Source organism: Astatotilapia calliptera, chromosome 5, assembly GCF_900246225.1.
Source record: "Astatotilapia calliptera chromosome 5, fAstCal1.2, whole genome shotgun sequence".
NCBI lineage: Eukaryota > Metazoa > Chordata > Actinopteri > Cichliformes > Cichlidae > Astatotilapia > Astatotilapia calliptera.
Window position 1 is genome coordinate 22,604,980 of NC_039306.1, and position 18,838 is coordinate 22,623,817.

At 39.6% G+C, this 18,838-nt stretch overlaps 1 protein-coding gene across 4 annotated transcripts; it reads left to right on the plus strand.

Annotated features, from left to right (window-relative positions):
• Positions 1-3,232: 3,232 nt before the first annotated feature.
• Positions 3,233-18,748, plus strand: LOC113022598 (LIM domain and actin-binding protein 1-like). 4 transcript variants are annotated; one of them, XM_026168153.1, is made up of 10 exons: positions 3,233-3,322; positions 7,660-7,802; positions 8,930-8,975; positions 12,562-12,978; positions 14,584-14,638; positions 14,741-14,829; positions 15,732-15,807; positions 15,945-15,976; positions 16,087-16,217; positions 16,294-18,748. In XM_026168153.1, the coding sequence occupies exons 2-10, from the start codon at positions 7,681-7,683 to the stop codon at positions 17,360-17,362; spliced, it is 2,037 nt and encodes a 678-aa protein (XP_026023938.1). In that variant the 5' UTR covers positions 3,233-3,322; positions 7,660-7,680; the 3' UTR covers positions 17,363-18,748. The 4 variants fall into 4 exon arrangements, with proteins under 4 accessions (XP_026023938.1, XP_026023937.1, XP_026023939.1 ...); XM_026168152.1 differs by having other exon boundaries at positions 3,234-3,322; positions 16,084-16,217; XM_026168154.1 differs by lacking the exons at positions 3,233-3,322; positions 7,660-7,802; positions 8,930-8,975 and adding an exon at positions 9,069-9,516 and having other exon boundaries at positions 16,084-16,217.
• The last annotated feature ends 90 nt before the right edge of the window (positions 18,749-18,838 follow it).

The following is an 18,838-nucleotide window of genomic DNA, read 5'->3' on the forward strand; positions in this document are numbered from 1 at the left end:
CTCCTCGCTGTATTTCCCAGGGAGAGAGAAAAAACCCCAAACAAAAACGTTAACGTGATACATTTTAGAAATTAATATGCACGCAAGACAAGACGAGAGGAAGATGAGTGTTACTTTCAAAAGAAAGGACTGTTCAGCAAGTGAACTTTTAGTGAAGCGGAAATTTAAAATCAGCAACAGGCCAAGACTGTGTACACATTCAAGGAATTGAGCTCCTTTCCCCCCCTTTGCTCTCAGTGTAAACAGAATAGACAAACAGTGGAGACTACAGCAACACAGCAGCATGACACAAACATTAACAGCATGTATGGGATATTTATATGTTTAATGGTGACGGTGACCCAAAGATGTTGGGATAAATTGTGGAATAAATAAGGATGAATAGCTAGTTACTATACATACAGTATATACACGGGGACAGTCTCATGCTTGTAATGATCTATTTAAATTTTTGTGTTTTTAAAGATAGTGGTTTTTATATGATGTGTTATGAATGCTAATTTGGTGGTATTTAAAGACAAGGTTTCATGAAAGTAGTTTACTAGACAGTTTAGTGCAATTTAGTGCAGGCTAATCTGGTTAGTTTGCACATTTGTGGTAAAGTTTACAGTAATGCACTATCGTTGGAGTGGTGCAGAGCAGGCTGTGGTGCTCATATCAGGTAATAGCCTGAGGCTCATGTGACTGTTGTTTTTTTTCTAATGCTGTAGGGTTTTTACCTTACAATGTAAAGCACACTGAGGCAGTTGTTGTGAACTGATGCCATATAAAAATAGAAATATGTAAATGTAATTGGATTACCTTACATCACAGGTAGAAGACATCAGTTTATACACCAATCAGGCATAACATTATGACCACCTGCCATATATTGTGTTGGTCCCCCTTTTTGCTGATAAAACAGCCCTAACTCATCTAGGCATTGGCTCCACTAGACACCTGAAGGTGTGCCGTGGTATCTGACACCAAGATGTTAGCAACAGATTTAATTGTAACATGTGAATTAGAGTTTTTCATCAGATCTATATCATAACTTGTGTCACAACTGTAACTCCATTTTAACCCTACACTGCAACCTTATACGTAACTTGACATGCGCCTCCCAAGGAATTTAACTACATGTCAGGTCAATTCATATCACAATGACTTCAATGGTTGCGCTGTAGGAATAAAAGGAGTTTCCGGTTACTATGTAAGTTAGACTTCTGCAGGAAATTTATGTCCTAAATCAAGCTTAAGTCTTGTAAGCTGCGAGGTGCGGCCTCCATGGATGGGAACTGTTTGTACACAGATGCTGGACTGGAGGTCAACATTTGAAGTCAGCACCTCAAACCTGTTGTTGTGCTCCGTAAACCATTCTTGAACCATTTTTGCTTTGTGGCAGGCTGTGTTATCACACTGACAGAGGCCACAGACATCAGGGAATACCGTTCCCATGAAAAGGCGGGCTTTCATGAGAACAGGCAGGCCTATAGTAATGCTTAGGTAGGTATACGAGTCGAAGTAACATCAGGACCCAAGGTTTCCCAGCATTGCCCAAAGCATTACACTGGCTGAACCTGCTTGATTCTTCCCATACTGCAAGCAATACACACACACTCAGCCATCCATGTGATTGAAGAGCACTTGATTCATCAGACCAGGCCACATTCTTCCACTGCTGTCTGGTCAAGTTCTGATGCCCATGTATCAATTGTTGGCACTTGCGGTGGTGTGATGCACGGTGCATTCTGTCTGCAAATCAGACCTGTGTGGATAAAGGACCCAAAATGCAGACTGTCAAATAAGTTGAGGGAACAAAAAATGTCTGACCTTTTATTTAGGCATAGCATGTAAACAAAGACACCAGCAGAAAACAAAGTCCAGGTAAAACAAACAGAAATGCAGCCCGGGCATGGCAATAGTATTACAGTATGATACAACAGAGAACTAAGACAAACTGAGACTTTAAACAGACACATGAGGAAATCAGGGAGATGGGAAACACCATGCACACAAAATAAAACAGGAACAAAAAGATGACAACACCAAACAGAGAGACCGAGACTTAACCAAACAAATAAACAAAAAACAAACAAACAAACTACCAAGTAAACTGTAAAAATCGTGAAGCTAAACTGGGAATCTTTAGTTTAGAAACACATAATCAAAACTTTATATAAATAACCCAAACACAGACACAACATAAACAACAACAAGTAGAACTTAAATAAATATGTCCCCCATGTTCTTAAAAGAAAAGAGGCTTGTGTGCTCCTGTCTCAGCCTTTTTGAAGTGTGTTATTATAATTCTAATAGTTTCACTACGAAAATGTGATACCAGTTACTTCTTTTAAGTTGCAAGCAATCTATTTTTAAATGTTTTCAAAATAGCAACAGATCCTCATTAGATAACGAAACTGACTAAAAATTCCTCTCATTAGTAGAAGAGTGAGCAAATATGCATTTCTTTGGTAGAGAACACAAATTATTCAACTGAAAAACCGCCACTAACTTAAATATTTCACTTGGCCCCATTTGAGATGAGTTCAGTTCCCCGTAACAGCCTTGGCACAGAGAACAGATAGTACTTTGCTCAAGGACTCATACACTTGAGCAAAATGGTGGAAAATAAAAATTAAAGCTGTGATCTTCCTTTCTTGTAGCTCATCCAGCTGCTCTTATTTAGAAGGCAAATATCATGCAAACATTCAATGTCCCTTCCCTGACACAACCTGTTTTGACACCCATTACATTTAATAGGCTATTTTCCACAGGCAGGTCTTAAATAGTGGCTTTAGTAATGTTGTTGAGCTGGCACAATGCTATGTTTGACTTTGGAGCCTTGATTACTGATGGTATGTCTCACTTCTGTTTTTTCTATTTTAAGCATTTTACTGCATTCTGTGGATGAAACATTGCATTTTATAACACTAGTACTACACTAACAATCAAGCTATTATGTTAGCAAGTTGAGGAACAGTTGCTGAAAACTGTCAAAAGACAAAGCACAGAAACCACCCAAACCTATTTCCTTCATGTTTTTCTTCCCTGAGCTTTCCCGTCGCCAGAAACGGTCTTTCTCTGGAATTTCTAGATGGGAACAACAGCTCACCCTGCAAGCAAGCACAAACGCAAACATACCAGGTAGGAGTAATTTAACACCTAAGGTCATTGGTGCATAAAATCACGTGACGTTTGTCTCGCGTACTTCCACTGCACCTTTCTGCTCGAGCCACACCGGGCGGTGACGCAGTGGCGGCAGCAGTGTCAGGTGTCGCACAGGTTTCACAAAAAAAAAAAAAAAAGAAAAAAAGAAGTGACTCAACGGAAGTTCGCACAGGTAAGACGAAACCTAAAATAATAGCATAAAACGGGGTTTAATATACGTTGTAGCTACTATCAAAATAATAACGCCTATTTTGAAAACACTGAGGCAGCCGGTGACTGTTTAGGTCGAGATTTAGAATTTTATTGTCAAGCACGTGCACATACTTCTTCCTCCTCCTCGCTGTCTTCCAGGGAAAATGCCAAACCAGCCCAGCAGCTAAGCTTGTACTCTTAAGCGTAGTCACTGAGCTCTTTCGTGTAAAACTTAAGTGAAACTTACTTTGAATAAAATTTTGAGCGTTTAAATCTTTGTTAAAGTGCAGGTCTATAGGCTAACTACATTAGCTCGCAGTTATAACCACCATCTTACTGTTGCACCTGTAATGAAAGTTGTTTTTTTTTTTAAATTCAAAAAGACGCGATGCCCCCTGAACAGGGCTGCCGTTCTTAAAGTCGCGTCTGTTGCTCGCCTCTGTGCTGAGTCTTCACTTTAGACTCGGTTATTTTCGTCTGAACAGCTGATTTTGTGGTTTTGGTTTTAAGAATAGTTGCATCATAGCTCATTAATGTGTCAAACAATGCGGACTCCTCCTTAGTTGTTACCGTGTTGTGGTTACTTGTTGTCACGGAGAACTTTACTTTAAATAAGGGATAAAGGTCAGTATATAAACGGGTTTTTGATAAATTTATAAAGATTCTAATTTCTGTATTTTTATCACAGCGCACACACCAAATCTTAGCTTCAGTTCTTTTCAGGCTTTGTTTAAGATGTATTATCCAAGTTACCTCTGATTCAGTCGATGTTCCTGTTGAAAACCTGCACAAGTAACACAAATAGTAACTGTCAGAATTGTGGATCAGTTGGAAAACGACAGCTAAGAGTTAATAATATAATCCAGAGATGAGAGAGTGACAGTTTTTGAAAGATTAGATTATTTGTTGTCATACTAAAAAGCCATTAAACTGACTTGCATTATGTTTTATTAAGTGCTTAAACAGTAAATGCAATTTTTTCCCCTTTCAGGTTTCCATATAAGGTTGCTAAACAGGAAGTCAGAATTCTGAGCATTTGTTTTGCATACCTATGAAGCATTTCATTCTTTCCTTTGTATTAGTGTACAATTTTTGCTGCCTGTCGATGAGTGAATGAACACGTACAAGTAGAAAATCTCTCTTTCTAATAGTAGGGATTTGTGTTTGCTTTTGAGTCGTAGACGTCCTTTGTGTTTTCTTTGGTTTCTTCGGGCGTGTAGTGTTTAAGGATATGCAAAAGAGCGGATAGGCAACTTTAAACTGAAATGACCTGTATTATCCTTGTGGCAGATTGGTAGCTTGTCTAGGGTGTGTCCCTACCTTTCAATCGCAGTGCATGCAGGTGTGGACTGCAGCCCCTGGATAACCTGCAAAAGAATCTGCAGTTTAAAAGGATGAATAGTACATTTTTCAGCACAGCTATCAAATTTGAATGAAGAAGTAACTGGCTACAGCAAAATATACAATTAATCAATTGATAAACTGACTTTCCTGCCAGGTTTAAACATTGTAGCAGTAATGAGTAGCCTCTCAGATGTAAGAACCTCATAAAAAGTTATTCTGTTGTTAATCTGTGTCTCTCCTAAAAACTCTAACACTAACCTCAGACTAAATGAAATTAATTATATATAACTGACTAGAAATACATCTTATAAATATGTAATATGTGCAGTCATGTTTAATCACGTTTATCCAAAAGTGATTTCATGAGCACCAGTTGTATTGGACTATGTAATCTATGTAGTCAGTCCTATGGCGAAATTCAGTCCAAAGTCCTTACACTATGCTTGTCCCAATTATGATTATGATGTAATAGGGACGCCTGAGTGAAAAGGTCCAGCTAGGAAGATAAATGATTACTGACTGTGCAGTGATTTCCAATTTATGGCTTTACAACCTACTGTCTGAGCACTAAACCAGGGTTTCATGGGCTAACATTCAGCTAATCCATCCTTGCTGACTTGGAAAACTGTACCAATAAAGCATGGGTTTGTCAGGACATTATTCATGACAAAGAAGACATTTCTGTTTGCCGGGAATGTGGTTGTTGGACCTTTTTATGAATGTTGGTTTTGTAAGGACAATGGGCTCACGCTCTGCTGTTATCAGTTTGTGTTGCTGTCTTGCAATCAAGTGGCACAAGCTGGAGAGCAAGTTTGAACATGTTGACTTGTGTGTTTGCATCCCACACTTCATGTGCTTGTTCTCCGTCGTATGTATGTCAGGAGCAAGAACAGATATCTGTCAGAGTGCATGTCATAGGCCTGCACATGTATTTCGAGTGCAAAGTTTCACTCTGGCATAAATCTTCTCAAGAGGTTGCATATGCCAAGAAAGTGGTGTTGCTGTCAGATAACTTGGTGGACTGATAGCAAATGCAGATTAGAAGAGGGAGTCTGTCACTTTATTTCCATGAAAAGCAAGAATTCTTCATTCAAGTGTCTAATAGAGGCAACTAGAGGACTGGCCTTGCTGTTTAAAAAAAAAAAATACTTTTTCTTACAGGGAGTGCAGAATTATTAGGCAAGTTGTATTTTTGAGGAATAATTTTATTATTGAACAACAACCATGTTCTCAATGAACCCAAAAAACTCATTAATATCAAAGCTGAATGTTTTTGGAAGTAGTTTTTAGTTTTAGCTATTTTAGGGGGATATCTGTGTGTGCAGGTGACTATTACTGTGCATAATTATTAGGCTACTTAACAAAAAACAAATATATACCCATTACAATTATTTATTTTTACCAGTGAAACCAATATAACATCTCCACATTCACAAATATACATTTCTGACATTCAAAAACAAAACAAAAACAAATCAGCGACCAATATAGCCACCTTTCTTTGCAAGGACACTCAAGAGCCTGCCATCCATGGATTCTGTCAGTGTTTTGATCTGTTCACCATCAACAGTGCGTGCAGCAGCAACCACAGCCTCCCAGACACTGTTCAGAGAGGTGTACTGTTTTCCCTCCTTGTAAATCTCACATTTGATGATGGACCACAGGTTCTCAATGGGGTTCAGATCAGGTGAACAAGGTGGCCATGTCATTAGTTTTTCTTCTTTTATACCCTTTCTTGCCAGCCACGCTGTGGAGTACTTGGACGCGTGTGATGGAGCATTGTCCTGCATGAAAATCATGTTTTTCTTGAAGGATGCAGACTTCTTCCTGTACCACTGCTTGAAGAAGGTGTCTTCCAGAAACTGGCAGTAGGACTGGGAGTTGAGCTTGACTCCATCCTCAACCCGAAAAGGCCCCAGAAGCTCATCTTTGATGATACCAGCCCAAACCAGTACTCCACCTCCACCTTGCTGGCGTCTGAGTCGGAGCTCTCTGCCCTTTACCATCCAGCCACGGGCCCATCCATCTGGCCCATCAAGACTCACTCTCATTTCATCAGTCCATAAAACCTTAGAAAAACCAGTCTTGAGATATTTCTTGGCCCAGTCTTGACGTTTCAGCTTGTGTGTCTTGTTCAGTGGTGGTCGTCTTTCAGCCTTTCTTACCTTGGCCATGTCTCTGAGTATTGCACACCTTGTGCTTTTGGGCCCTCCAGTGATGTTGCAGCTCTGAAATATGGCCAAACTGGTGGCAAGTGGCATCTTGGCAGCTGCACGCTTGACTTTTCTCAGTTCACGGGCAGTTATTTTGCGCCTTGGTTTTTCCACACGCTTCTTGCGACCCTGGTGACTATTTTGAATGAAACGCTTGATTGTTCGATGATCACGCTTCAGAAGCTTTGCAATTTTGAGACTGCTGCATCCCTCTGCAAGATATCTCACTATTTTTGACTTTTCTGAGCCTGTCAAGTCCTTCTTTTGACCCATTTTGCCAAAGGAAAGGACGTTGCCTAATAATTATGCACACCTGATATAGGGTGTTGATGTCATTAGACCACACCCCTTCTCATTACAGAGATGCACATCACCTAATATGCTTAATTGGTAGTAGGCTTTCGAGCCTATACAGCTTGGAGTAAGACAACATGCATGAAGAGGATGATGTGGACAAAATACTCATTTGCCTAATAATTCTGCACTCCCTGTATTTGTGACTTTTCCCCGAAGATGGAGAAAATAGGAGACAACAGAAACATCAGTAAATCAGTGCAGCAGAATAGTCAGTTGCCCACTAAAGACATCCCTTAACTATATGCACAAGGGACCATATTGCCATTGCGTCAAACAGATACATGAACTGTAGTGTTGAGATGCCTGAAATTGTTTGAGTATTAGTGTCAGAAGCTAAGAAATGCAGTCTGTATTCTAATACATATTTCTTACATTAGGAGTATTTGTGTTTTGTTTCTTTTAGGTATTTGGGTAATTGGCCGACATGGAAAGTAATCCATTCAGTCGAAGGAACTGGGCGGCACAGTCCATGCGTATCACTGCGAAGGAGCTGTCTCTGGTCACCACCCGAGGGAAAACCAATGCCATTGCAGAGCGCTTCTCCAAGTGAGTAACACTGTGTTGTCAGTAATATTTGCTTGTACTTTTAAAATGACCCTAATAGTAAAAGCTTAAATATACACTTATGTACTGAAAACTGAATCCACGTAGACGACAGCCCACTACAGACCCATGTGATTTGCTCTTGTGGTCTCTTGATCTCAGTCACAATTTCAGTATTTTGTGTGTAATACATCAAAAATAATTGGGACTAAAATGACTTATATTTGAGTTTTAATTAAGTTTTAAATGGTAAATGGCCTGTATTTGTATAGCGCTTTACTAGTCCCTAAGGACCCCAAAGCACTTTACACATCCAGTCACCCACCCATTCACACACACATTCACACACTGGTGATGGCAAGCTACATTGTAGCCACAGCCACCCTGGGGCTGCTGGACACTGGCGCCACCGGGCCCTCTGACCACCACCAGTAGGCAACGGGTGAAGTGTCTTGCCCAAGGACACAACAATCGAGACTGTCGGAGCTGGGGCGCAAACCGGCAACCTTCCGATTACAAGGCGAACTCCCAACTCTTGAGCCACGATCGCCCCTTGCTAGCATTGGGTCTAAACCAATGCTAGCAAGGTATAACTTGCTAGCATTGGTTTAGACCCATTTTGCTTTTAAAACTGCCTTAATTCATCATGGCCTAGATTCAACAAGGTCCTGAAAACATTTCTTAGAGCCTCTTGAGCCACGATCGCCCCTACTATTCAAGTCAAACTTTAATTGTCGCGGAGTGCATTACATGTTAAACATTTTTGCAGTTAAAGACTAGTGATCAGTGATCTAAAGCACTTACCAACTAGTTGATGATGTATGGATAAGACCTCTTAATATTTTATGATTTATTGTTTGTGTTACACAGTGCTAAAAAATGACAAAAAATACTATATTTTCTGTTAAAGGTATAAAAATATAAAATAAACTAAATTAAAACTTTATATAAACACAACAAAATCAGACAAAAAAAAACAACATTAAATTAAATTCAAGTCTATCACTTATTGAGTTTACATTTTTTTTCAAGGTTCTTGAAGGAACAAATGGGCCTTTTAGAAAATTATGTGTATCTGCTTGTTATTGTTTTGAATCACTAGATGTCAGTGTTGTTTCTTTCTCTCTCAGGTACCAGAAAGCTGCTGAAGATTTGAGTGCAGAAAAGAAAAAAGGAGTAAGTACTTCTCTGAACAGATGGATAGTAGCAACATTTCATTTTCCAGTGACATCAGTTTAGAGTAATTTCTATTTTACCATGAGTTAAATAGTTTTGTGCAGCTGTTCCTGAATTTAATACATGAAAAAATAGAAAGAGTTCTCACATAAAGATCATCACGTCTTGTTTACAGCATTCTGATAATCCTGTCATAATGAACGGCATGATTAAATGATGTTTTTCTATGCAGCACGTCTTGCTTCATTTGCTCAGCATCCCCTAGTAATGGTGTTCAACTAATTACAGTATGAAGAGTGCACATGCAAACACACACACTCACCATGCCAACACACTGTCTGGGCCAAATGTCTTGTCCTGGCTTACATCTCATTGGCCACTTGTTGCGATGGGCAGGCTATCAAGCCCATAATCCTACTTTAGTGTAATCCCCGTGCAATGTTTCCAACTGTAGGTTAGCTGCCTTGTCAGAAAGACTGGCAAAAACCTGGACTGGGATTAAACCAATAACCCACCAGCTAATACCATGAAGAAATATGAGGTATTGTAGCCATGGTTGTGTATAATATCGTTATTGTTTACCAGTAAGGGTAGTTAGCTTCTTTTTTCTGTGTTTAATGATATGACTGGTAATGAGGATGACATCAGCCTTTCTTCCTCTCCCATAGAAACATGATGTGACTGCATTAGACAGACACTACCCTGTGTTATTTTGTTGTAACATAACTGTAATGAAACACTGCTAGTGTAAATAGTTGGATTAACCACTGTTTTCTCTAACTCATGCTTTAGACTGAATCATTCTGGTTTACTTGTATGTCTATGAGGTAGGTGTACAGCTCATGTACCACAAAGGTCTAGTTACAGTATCAGAGGATAATAGTCATCTCCACGTGTGTCTGAGACAAGTTTGAATGAGCAGCGTAAAAACGCCATCTGGCTGTCTGTGTGTGTGTGTGTGTGTGTGTGTGTGAGGTGGGGGAAGGGGGAAATGAATAATCTGTCAGATAAATTACATTAAAAATTGATAACAATTTTGTTGCATAGTTATGAGGGACCAAACGATTAAACTGCAAAGAGTAAACGATGTGATATTATGTTAATATTCACAGATTCAACAACAAATGGTTACAATAAGAAACTGAGAAATCAATTTTTTTCCTCACAGTTTTTATCCTTTTATGTGATGTAACAATTCAGTATAAGAGCAACTTATTATTATATTTTATATGTTGTTATTTTTTGTGTGAGGGGGATTATTGCTTGGCAGGATCATCTATCCAACATGTATTTTCCTCCTGCAACCAGGGAATCTGCAAACAAAGCCTGTCAAAAGGGTCTTTGTGGTATCTGATGGTGTAGCTGTTCACAAAATATTGATGAAGTGAGTCAAATTCAGTTGTTCTGATAACTCTACACAGTCCTTGTAGCTTAAGCAGGAAAAACTAGGGAAGAAAAAAGAAATGCACTGGATATAGGGTCTTGCAGTCTCAGCTAGTTTAATACTATGCTATAATTAGTGCAAAATATTCGGCAAGTACCTTTAAATTCAGAAATCAGTGGCCATCAAGGCAACGGTGTAATACTCTGTGATGTGGTTCTTCTGACAGTGTTCTGATGGGAGAAAGCAGGTTTAACAAAACATGAATCTTTAATCTAAACTTTTGAAGTGTAGTTCCAGTTCCAGAGCAGCTGGATAATTAGCCAAGGCAGCTCTGAGTAGCTTGAACCTGGTTGAAGTTCATCCACAGCAGCCATAAAAAACCCTTTAATTTGTGGAGCTCTGATACTGTGATTCATCATGGCAGAGGGGAAATAAAAAAACTATTTTAATCCAGTGAGTCTACGAGTATGAGTGAGTTCCAGTTTGAATCATGACATTTAATGTTGTGATATTTATTATATTTATTTATAGTATTTATATTTATAGTATAAATATAGTATAAATAGGGTGTCAATGTTCAGACTGATGTAAATTATTACATGTCAAGCGTAACATTTAAAAAAAACCTGTTCAGCAGTATATAATTACTGCCTGTGTTTAAAAAAACAAAAAAACAAAACAAAACAAAAAAAAAACAAAACGAATTTTCCATTAAGTCTCCACTGAGTACTACCGATGAATCTCAAAACTCCTAAAAATGTACACAGTCTCCAGTATGATATGAAAAGTATGACAAAAATGTTCCACCACAACATCACAATTCATTGTTAAGCTATTTTCATTTTTTACTAAGAATTTGTTGACGATTAATTCTTGTACAACCATTGCTGTTTTCTAATAACTATTTATTTGAATGGCTGTGTCCATGTTTTTAAATTTTGTCTTTGTCCTAAGACTTGTATTATTTGGCTGGTATCATAAATCCCATAGATACGGTTTTCAGTCACATTATCTTGATAAATCGTTTGGGATTGAAAGGCTGTCCAAGTCGTCACAGTTAACAAAGAGTTAACTTTTCCCTGTTTGAATCATTTCCTGCTCTGGTTTCCTGGGTATTCTGACTCTCTCTCTCTTTCACTTTCCTGCTGTTAAAGGGGCTGGACTAGCTCTTACAAGTAGATCTTGTCTTGCTGCTAGCATCCGGGAGGGCTCTGCCTCCCACTATCTGTCTGCACTGTGACCTGTAGAGGACCAATCAAAGGACTCCCACATCTTTTGCTGTCTAGTTGTGGTTACACCTCGTTCGGCCATTTCATCGCATTCAAGGTTTACTTTCTTCCTTTTGGCTTGAAAATCAAGGGCCAGCTCCACTACTTTTCAGTTATTTATATTCCTTGTGGTCTTGCCTGACAAAGACTGTCATTGTGCCTTTTGTTATTTTGTCCTTGCTTTTTTTTTTTTTTTTTTTTACAGATTTCTTCTTTTGTCTGTCCGAATGTTAATTCAACTCTTTTTCAGATGTACCAGATTCATTTTATTCACTATGGCCGAGGTAGTGGATGGGGTTTTGGCGCTCTTTTTTTGGGTTTGGTTTTCATTCACTTGTAATCTCTACTTTGCTTTCTTATATTCAAGGAGATTTAATTAAGTTAAATTTAATTTAGTAATAGCATAACTTGTTTAAATGTTCACACAGGAAGCTTTGATAGAAAAGTTCATGTTACAAGTTGATATCTTACCATTCTCACATCCTCTTTTTTTCCAACACTTTCATAATTAAGGAAGTTCATGCCTTCTATTATTGTGCCATGCTGCTTGCTGCTGTCTTCCTGTCACTGGTGGCAGCAGATAAGTAGTGAAAAGAGTTGCTGTCAGTGTCTTCGGGTAAGGTAGAAATTGTCATGTGGAAAGGAATGCAACTGAAGGATCTGTCTCAGATATCTCCATCTTGAGCCAGCTGTTAAAATTCAGCAGCTACAGCATAATATTTATTTCCTGGACCAACTTTGAACAGCTGTTCACCTAATCCTTGGGTGAAGCCAAGTTCAGATTCAGGCATTTCCTATATTCCATTATACGGGACTGTGGATAAAGCTGTATGTCCTAATAGTGCATGCGTGTATAGTTTAGCTTATACACAGTGATTTTATGGTAAGCATAACATGCTCAACATAAAATTTTCTTTTCTTTTCTTTCTTGCAGTCTTTTGAGAGCGGAACAGTAGCCCTGCGATCTGGCAACCTCAGTGTTCTGAAGAAGCGCTGGGAGCAAGGAGGAACCGGTGATCAGGACAAGCCGTCTTCGGTTCCACCTCCACACCAGCCCATCTCACGCCACAGGCCTCGTACCTTGAACAGGCCTCCTTCCGTTACTGAGCCTCCGGTAAAGAGTCCTGGCCCACTGACAGATCAGGGAGGTCAACACGCAGCCAATAGTGTTCAGCAGGCCTCAGCAGCTCCAGAGATTGAAGACCAGAGAGGGTTGGAGAAGGAAGAGATGATGAATGAAAAGCTTGAACAGCACGTTCCAACCAGCCCGTGTGCCTCTTATGAAAAGCCCAGAGTGCCTTTGAACAACCTAAAGATGAAGTTTGAGAAAGGAGAAAAGCCCACAGAAAAGGTAAAATATTTTGCTTTTGATATCCCTGTAGCTGTGGTCACTGTATCTTCAGCATGAGGATCTGAGGGTAAGGATTTTGTACTTTTGGGTAAAATAATTGTAACCATAATGCTGAGTCAGACCAGTCTTGTGCAATATTAGAAAAAAGACTGATGGCACAATGTTTCCCACATGTAGTGAGCTCCATGTTGCCTTTGTGACCATAGTTAATTAGTACATTTAAAACAATCTTACATGCTAATTGCTTTGCTGCTACAATCTCTGTCCAACAGTATACTAGTGACTCGTAGTTCATAAACAGAGATAAGAAGCTCTGAGTCACATATTAATGATTGATAAAAACCTGTGACCATCCTGTACGTGCAGAAGTACTCAGTGCTTAGTGTAGTTTCTGCAGATTTTCAACATCCTTCATATTTAGATTGTTTTAAATGCATTACCCATTTTTACCCAGTTTCTTCTGTTTTCTGAAGGAGCGCTTGTCCGTGTGAATTTACCCTTGTTCTCCTCAGCACCACCCACTCATCTCTATCTTTCATTCATTCAGCCCAAAACAACAAGTATGCCACTCTTTATCTTCTGTAACAGAGGAATGCAGAAGCATTCCTGACCTGGGGCCGTCTCATTCCTCACAGGATCCCTTCTGAGGAGCAGTTGTCTTTATCTCACGTTTTATTAGCTGCAGTGTGTACCCTGCTCTACTGGGATTTTCCCAGTCCTGGGAATCATATTTAATTTTTTTTATTGTATTTTGTTGTGCAGCTCTGTATACACCATGTACTGCAGTCATGAAACAACCTATAAAATAAAATGAACTAAGTCGTAGTGTTTTTCACTGCTAGTAAAGAAGAAGTGAAATTTACATTACTAACATTTAAAAATTAGACTGGAGCCTTTATAACTGAAATGGTTATATAACCTTATAATCAAATATAGTGCAGTGCACCCTTTGCCCCTGTCTGGCTGCAGCTTTCAATATTTTAATGTTCTAGTCGGTGTTTGATTTGCATGGCAGGGGCGGTCTGCGAGACAACAGGACTCCAAAGTTCCAGTGAAGCAGTCTGTAGAAATGGGCTATTTTAATTGGTCCAAACCAGCTCATGTGTGTGTAAAGGATAGGTGGTGCGAGAAACTGTGTGGTTTTCTCATTTGTTTGAGTAAAACAGGCATATTGGCAGACCAACGCACAGAGCTCACTCTTTAGTAGAGTGGAATAATTTTGGTTCTTTGCCCACGTGCAAACGTGTGTTTGGTTCTTTTTAACCACATGCTGCATGGCTGTCTCTGCAGATACCGCTCTGGTTACTGCCAGGTATTCACTGGATGCCTGAAAAGCACATGAGCTTGATTTTGTGCATTTTTTACTGCTGAGTTCAATATCTGCTGCTCAAAACTTGCAGCTTGTTTGGGTTTGATCCAGTCCTACAGGCAGTGTGACTTTTGATCACTTGCCAGTGACAATGCTATGAATAAAAAGATAAATGAACTGATTTAGGCCACAATTAAAGGCAGGGGAGGAGCAGAAAACAAATTTATGCTTAAAAGTTCATAACTTCACCTTCATAAACTGATCTTCGGAACCCATCAGTTGTTTTATTCTTCCAGGGTGGCAGAGAAGCACTTCGTAGTACTTCATCAGATGACGTGGAGCAGCCAAGCAGTAAGCAAATATCAGTAGCATTAATGAAATGCAGAAAGATTTGGGTTTAATGCAAAACAACGTCAGGCAAGGCACTTAATTTGATCCTCTCTTCTGCTTCAGGTCGCCCTGTGCTGAGGCGATCATCATCTCTGAAGGAAAAGATGGCCAAGTACCAGTTTGCTGTTGCTAAACAAGAACAGACACATTCTGTGAGTTCATGTAATAAAGAGGTTCACAACAAAAACAGTGAAAATCCCAGTAATTAAAAGATTACCTCGTATTTTGGAGATTTTAAGAGAATTTTAATGAACATGATTCAAAGTGATCAAAACAACAATCAAAGTCCAACATTATTCATTACATATGTTAGTTACATCTTACCCGTACTGAGTTCGAGCTCCTTTCGCTTTCAGAGCTGCATTATTTGTTAGTGACAACAAGCTGCTGGAAAAGTTCCTCCGAGATTTTTGGTCCATGTTGGCGCGACAGGATCACACAGTTAATGGATATTAACTGTGTGGATATATGAGCTCATTGTCATGTTCAAGAAACCAGTTTGAGATTGAGTTTTGTTACATGGAGTGTTATACTGCAGCCGTCAGAAGATGGGTACACTGTGGTTATAAAGGCATGGCCATTGTTAGTAACACTACTCAGGTGCTGTGATGTTTTAATGATGCTCCCTTAGTACTAAGGAGCCCAAGGTTTCCCAAGAAAATATCCCCCACAACATTACACCACCACCAGCAGCCTGAGCTGTTTATACAAGGCAGGCTTGATCCATGCTTTTATGTTGTTTACCCCACCATCTGAATGCTGCAGCAGAAATAGAGACCATGCAACATTTCTCCAGTCTCTGCTCAGTTTGTACTTCAGCAGGTCATCGTGGCCATGTTTACGTGCATAAATACATCCAGGTGCTGTTATTGCCAGCAACTCAACTAATCTTTCCCACACAGAAAATGAATTTTATCATTCAGCACAGACCATTTGTTCTACCTTGCTTTTGTAACTCATGCTTCTCTGAGATGTTTACCTTTCTGTACCAGAAACAGGTGAACATCTCATTGTTTATTATATAACAATCAATGTTTCTCTCTTTTTCCTCCAGGTTTCGGCCCCACAGTCTGCTCCAAAAGCATCTGCATCTGAAAATGAGAAAGTAACACCTGTGCCTGAATGCAATGGTTGGTCTTAAAGGATACTTGGAGAATACAGTCATGTGCAAATTTCATTTTTACTGTGCATATTGTGCTACTAGTCTGCTTTACCAGTCTTAATAATTGAGCAGCAACTGAGCTCGTTTATGTTCTGTCTGTTTTAGGGGACAGCACGGAGCAACCAAAATCACCACGGGTGAGTCATCACAGTGAACAGTAGACATGCACATATCATTAACTTAAAAAAAAAAAAAATCAGCCAGTGTTAATTGTCAATAAAGCTGACACTATTTATGTTTTTAGAAGTTTCGCCCACCAGAGAAGGAGACGTGCATCGCTTGTACAAAGCAAGTGTATCCACTGGAGAGACTTGTGGCCCATCAGCATGTCTACCACAAAAGCTGCTTCCGCTGTATTCATTGCAGCACAAAGCTTAGGTAAGCATTCACACCAGATGCTTCCACTTCTATATCATAATCTCCTCTCATGTAAATATTCCTGTCTGTTTTATAGTCTTGCAAATTATGCTTCTCTGCATGGAAACATCTACTGCAAGGCCCATTTTAACCAGCTCTTCAAAGCCAAAGGCAACTATGATGAAGGCTTTGGTCATCGGCCTCATAAGGAGATGTGGGAGCCGCGAGTTGACGGAGATGAAGATGTTGAAGCGGTGAAGCAAGAAGAAGAGAAAACTGCAACAGTGAATCGTCCAGCTGAGAGTGCCTCAGACATGCAGCCTGTCCCAGATGTGGAAACGTCTCCACATGTTAAGGTTACAGATCTGACCGCCTTACTGGAAAAGCAGAGTCGCAAGCAGACAAATGTGATCTCTGATGAGAAAGCTCAGTCAGAAAAGCCAACTGAGAAACGCAAACTGAAGATCGACTGGCCTCCCCGGACGGGTGAGCAGCACACCGGGACAGAATCCCTTAGTCCAGTCACAGAGGACATTGGTTCAAGCCGACCCTGGAGAGCCAAGTGGCCTCCAGATGATGAAGCGCCTTCAACTTTCCAGAGCTCAGAGCGTGCTGAATTGAAGAGCCTGAGGAGGAGCACTTCTCTTAAGGAGCGGATTCGGCCTTTTACAATAGCAGCCAAACCCAAGTCCACAAACCCCACAGGTCCTCGCGAGCCTCGTCGTAATCTCAAATCTCTGCAGGATTGGAGAGCATCTTTTGAGGAAAAAACATCTTCTGAAGAATCAACCAAGGAAAATAAGCCAGAAGTCCAGCAGGAGAAAAAGCAGAAAGAGAAGATGTCTCAGATGCAAAGTGAAGATAAAGAGACCATCTCTGAGGGGGACGTGGCGAGTCAGGTTGAGAAAAAGAAAGAAAGAGATGAGGGAGTAAAAAGAAATACAAAAGGAGACAAGGCGGCTGGGGATGAGGGCTCTTTGAGAAGCTTATCTCCTGAGATGCCAATCAACTTTTCTCCACCATCAAAGCCAAACCAGAACCGCACCTCCCAGGATGTGGGCTTCTGGGAAGAGGACAAAGAAGGAAGTGATGCAGAGGATCTGAGTGCAGAGGATATAATCAAGAAGAACCGCTGTTATGAAGAGGAGGAGGACACTGAGTCATAGAGTACCTTACAATTTTACTGTCACTTCCTTACACCTTAAAACCCCTTTTCATATTCTCAGCTTCTACGTAGATTATAATTTTAGCTTTGCCAGATTTTATAGTGATGCAAAAGTGTGTAATAGAGTATGCGCATTCATGCATATTTATATATTGAATACTGCCTTATGTTAACAGTTAATAACTTAAAAATGCAAAATTTTCGCATACTTATTTTCATTATATAGTTTAAACATATCTGATGTATCTTGTTTATGACTGATGATATTACTGGAAGGCTGGCCTCTGTTAAATTGAATCATTGACTGTGGTCATTATGTGCAGCGTGAGCAGCATATTATGTGCAGGAGGTGTATCCACAATCTATTATAATTTATGTGGCACTTAATAGTACTCTTTAACTACGGGGAGTACCAGACTGCATGCAGCCAAACAGTCACAACGTGCAAGAAACAGTCTAAATATCTGCACTGCTAAGATGTCAGAAAGCACAGATATTACAGTTTAGGTTTTACACTTTGATTTAATTTCAATAGTAAATTAAAGAGAAAAAATTAAACAGAAGTTGAACAATTATGTGCTTGCTAAGAATTTACCTTATCTCCATACAACAACAAAAGCCTTGTCTTCTCTCAAGGATGAAAATACTGTCCATTAGTGTCAGTACTCCCTAATAGCCGTCCCTTTGTTATGTAATTACTCTGATTTTTTTTTTTTTTTTCCCCTCTCTGCAAGCGTCAGGCATATTGAAATCACTTAATTTTCTCAATCAATCAATCAATCAATCAATCAATCAATCAATCAATCAATCGTACTATGCTAGCTGTAGCCTATCTCAGCTACCATAGGGCGAGAGGCAGGGTACACCTGGACAGGTTGCCAGCCTGACGCAGGGCTCCACATCTCACTATGATTAGCGTGCATCTGAACATTCAACTATCACAAGGCCAGCTGCTTTTACTTGGTTAAAGTAACTAGATATTTAGGTATACAGACAAACAAGCGAGTGAAGTCCAACACCATGCTGCTGGGGGATTTTTGCTTTGATAGAAGTACAATTAGCGATACAGTGATACATCAGAAAAGGCTTCCCTTAGTCTCAATCATAGCTGAAAAAGCTTTGATATGTTATTTATTTAGAGCTTTTTGATTGTGATGTTACATGTTAGAATATTTTTTATTATTAATCACCATTGTCACAGTACAGAACTTTTTCTGGTAGGAAACTTTTCAGTTGCATACCCTTGGGGCCTTCAGATTTTTTTTTTGTTTTGTTTCATTCTTCTCAAATGTAATCCGGTTTATACTGTATGTTCACTCTTTGTATTTTATATTGGTGGGATGTATGTTTTTAATAAATTGAACAATAAACCTTGGGTACCACAGTCTAAGCTGTCCGTTCAATGGACGATTTGAGCAAAATGGACTCTTTTAATGTATAAACTAAAACGTCGTCGGGTCTGCCGTGATATGTTTAC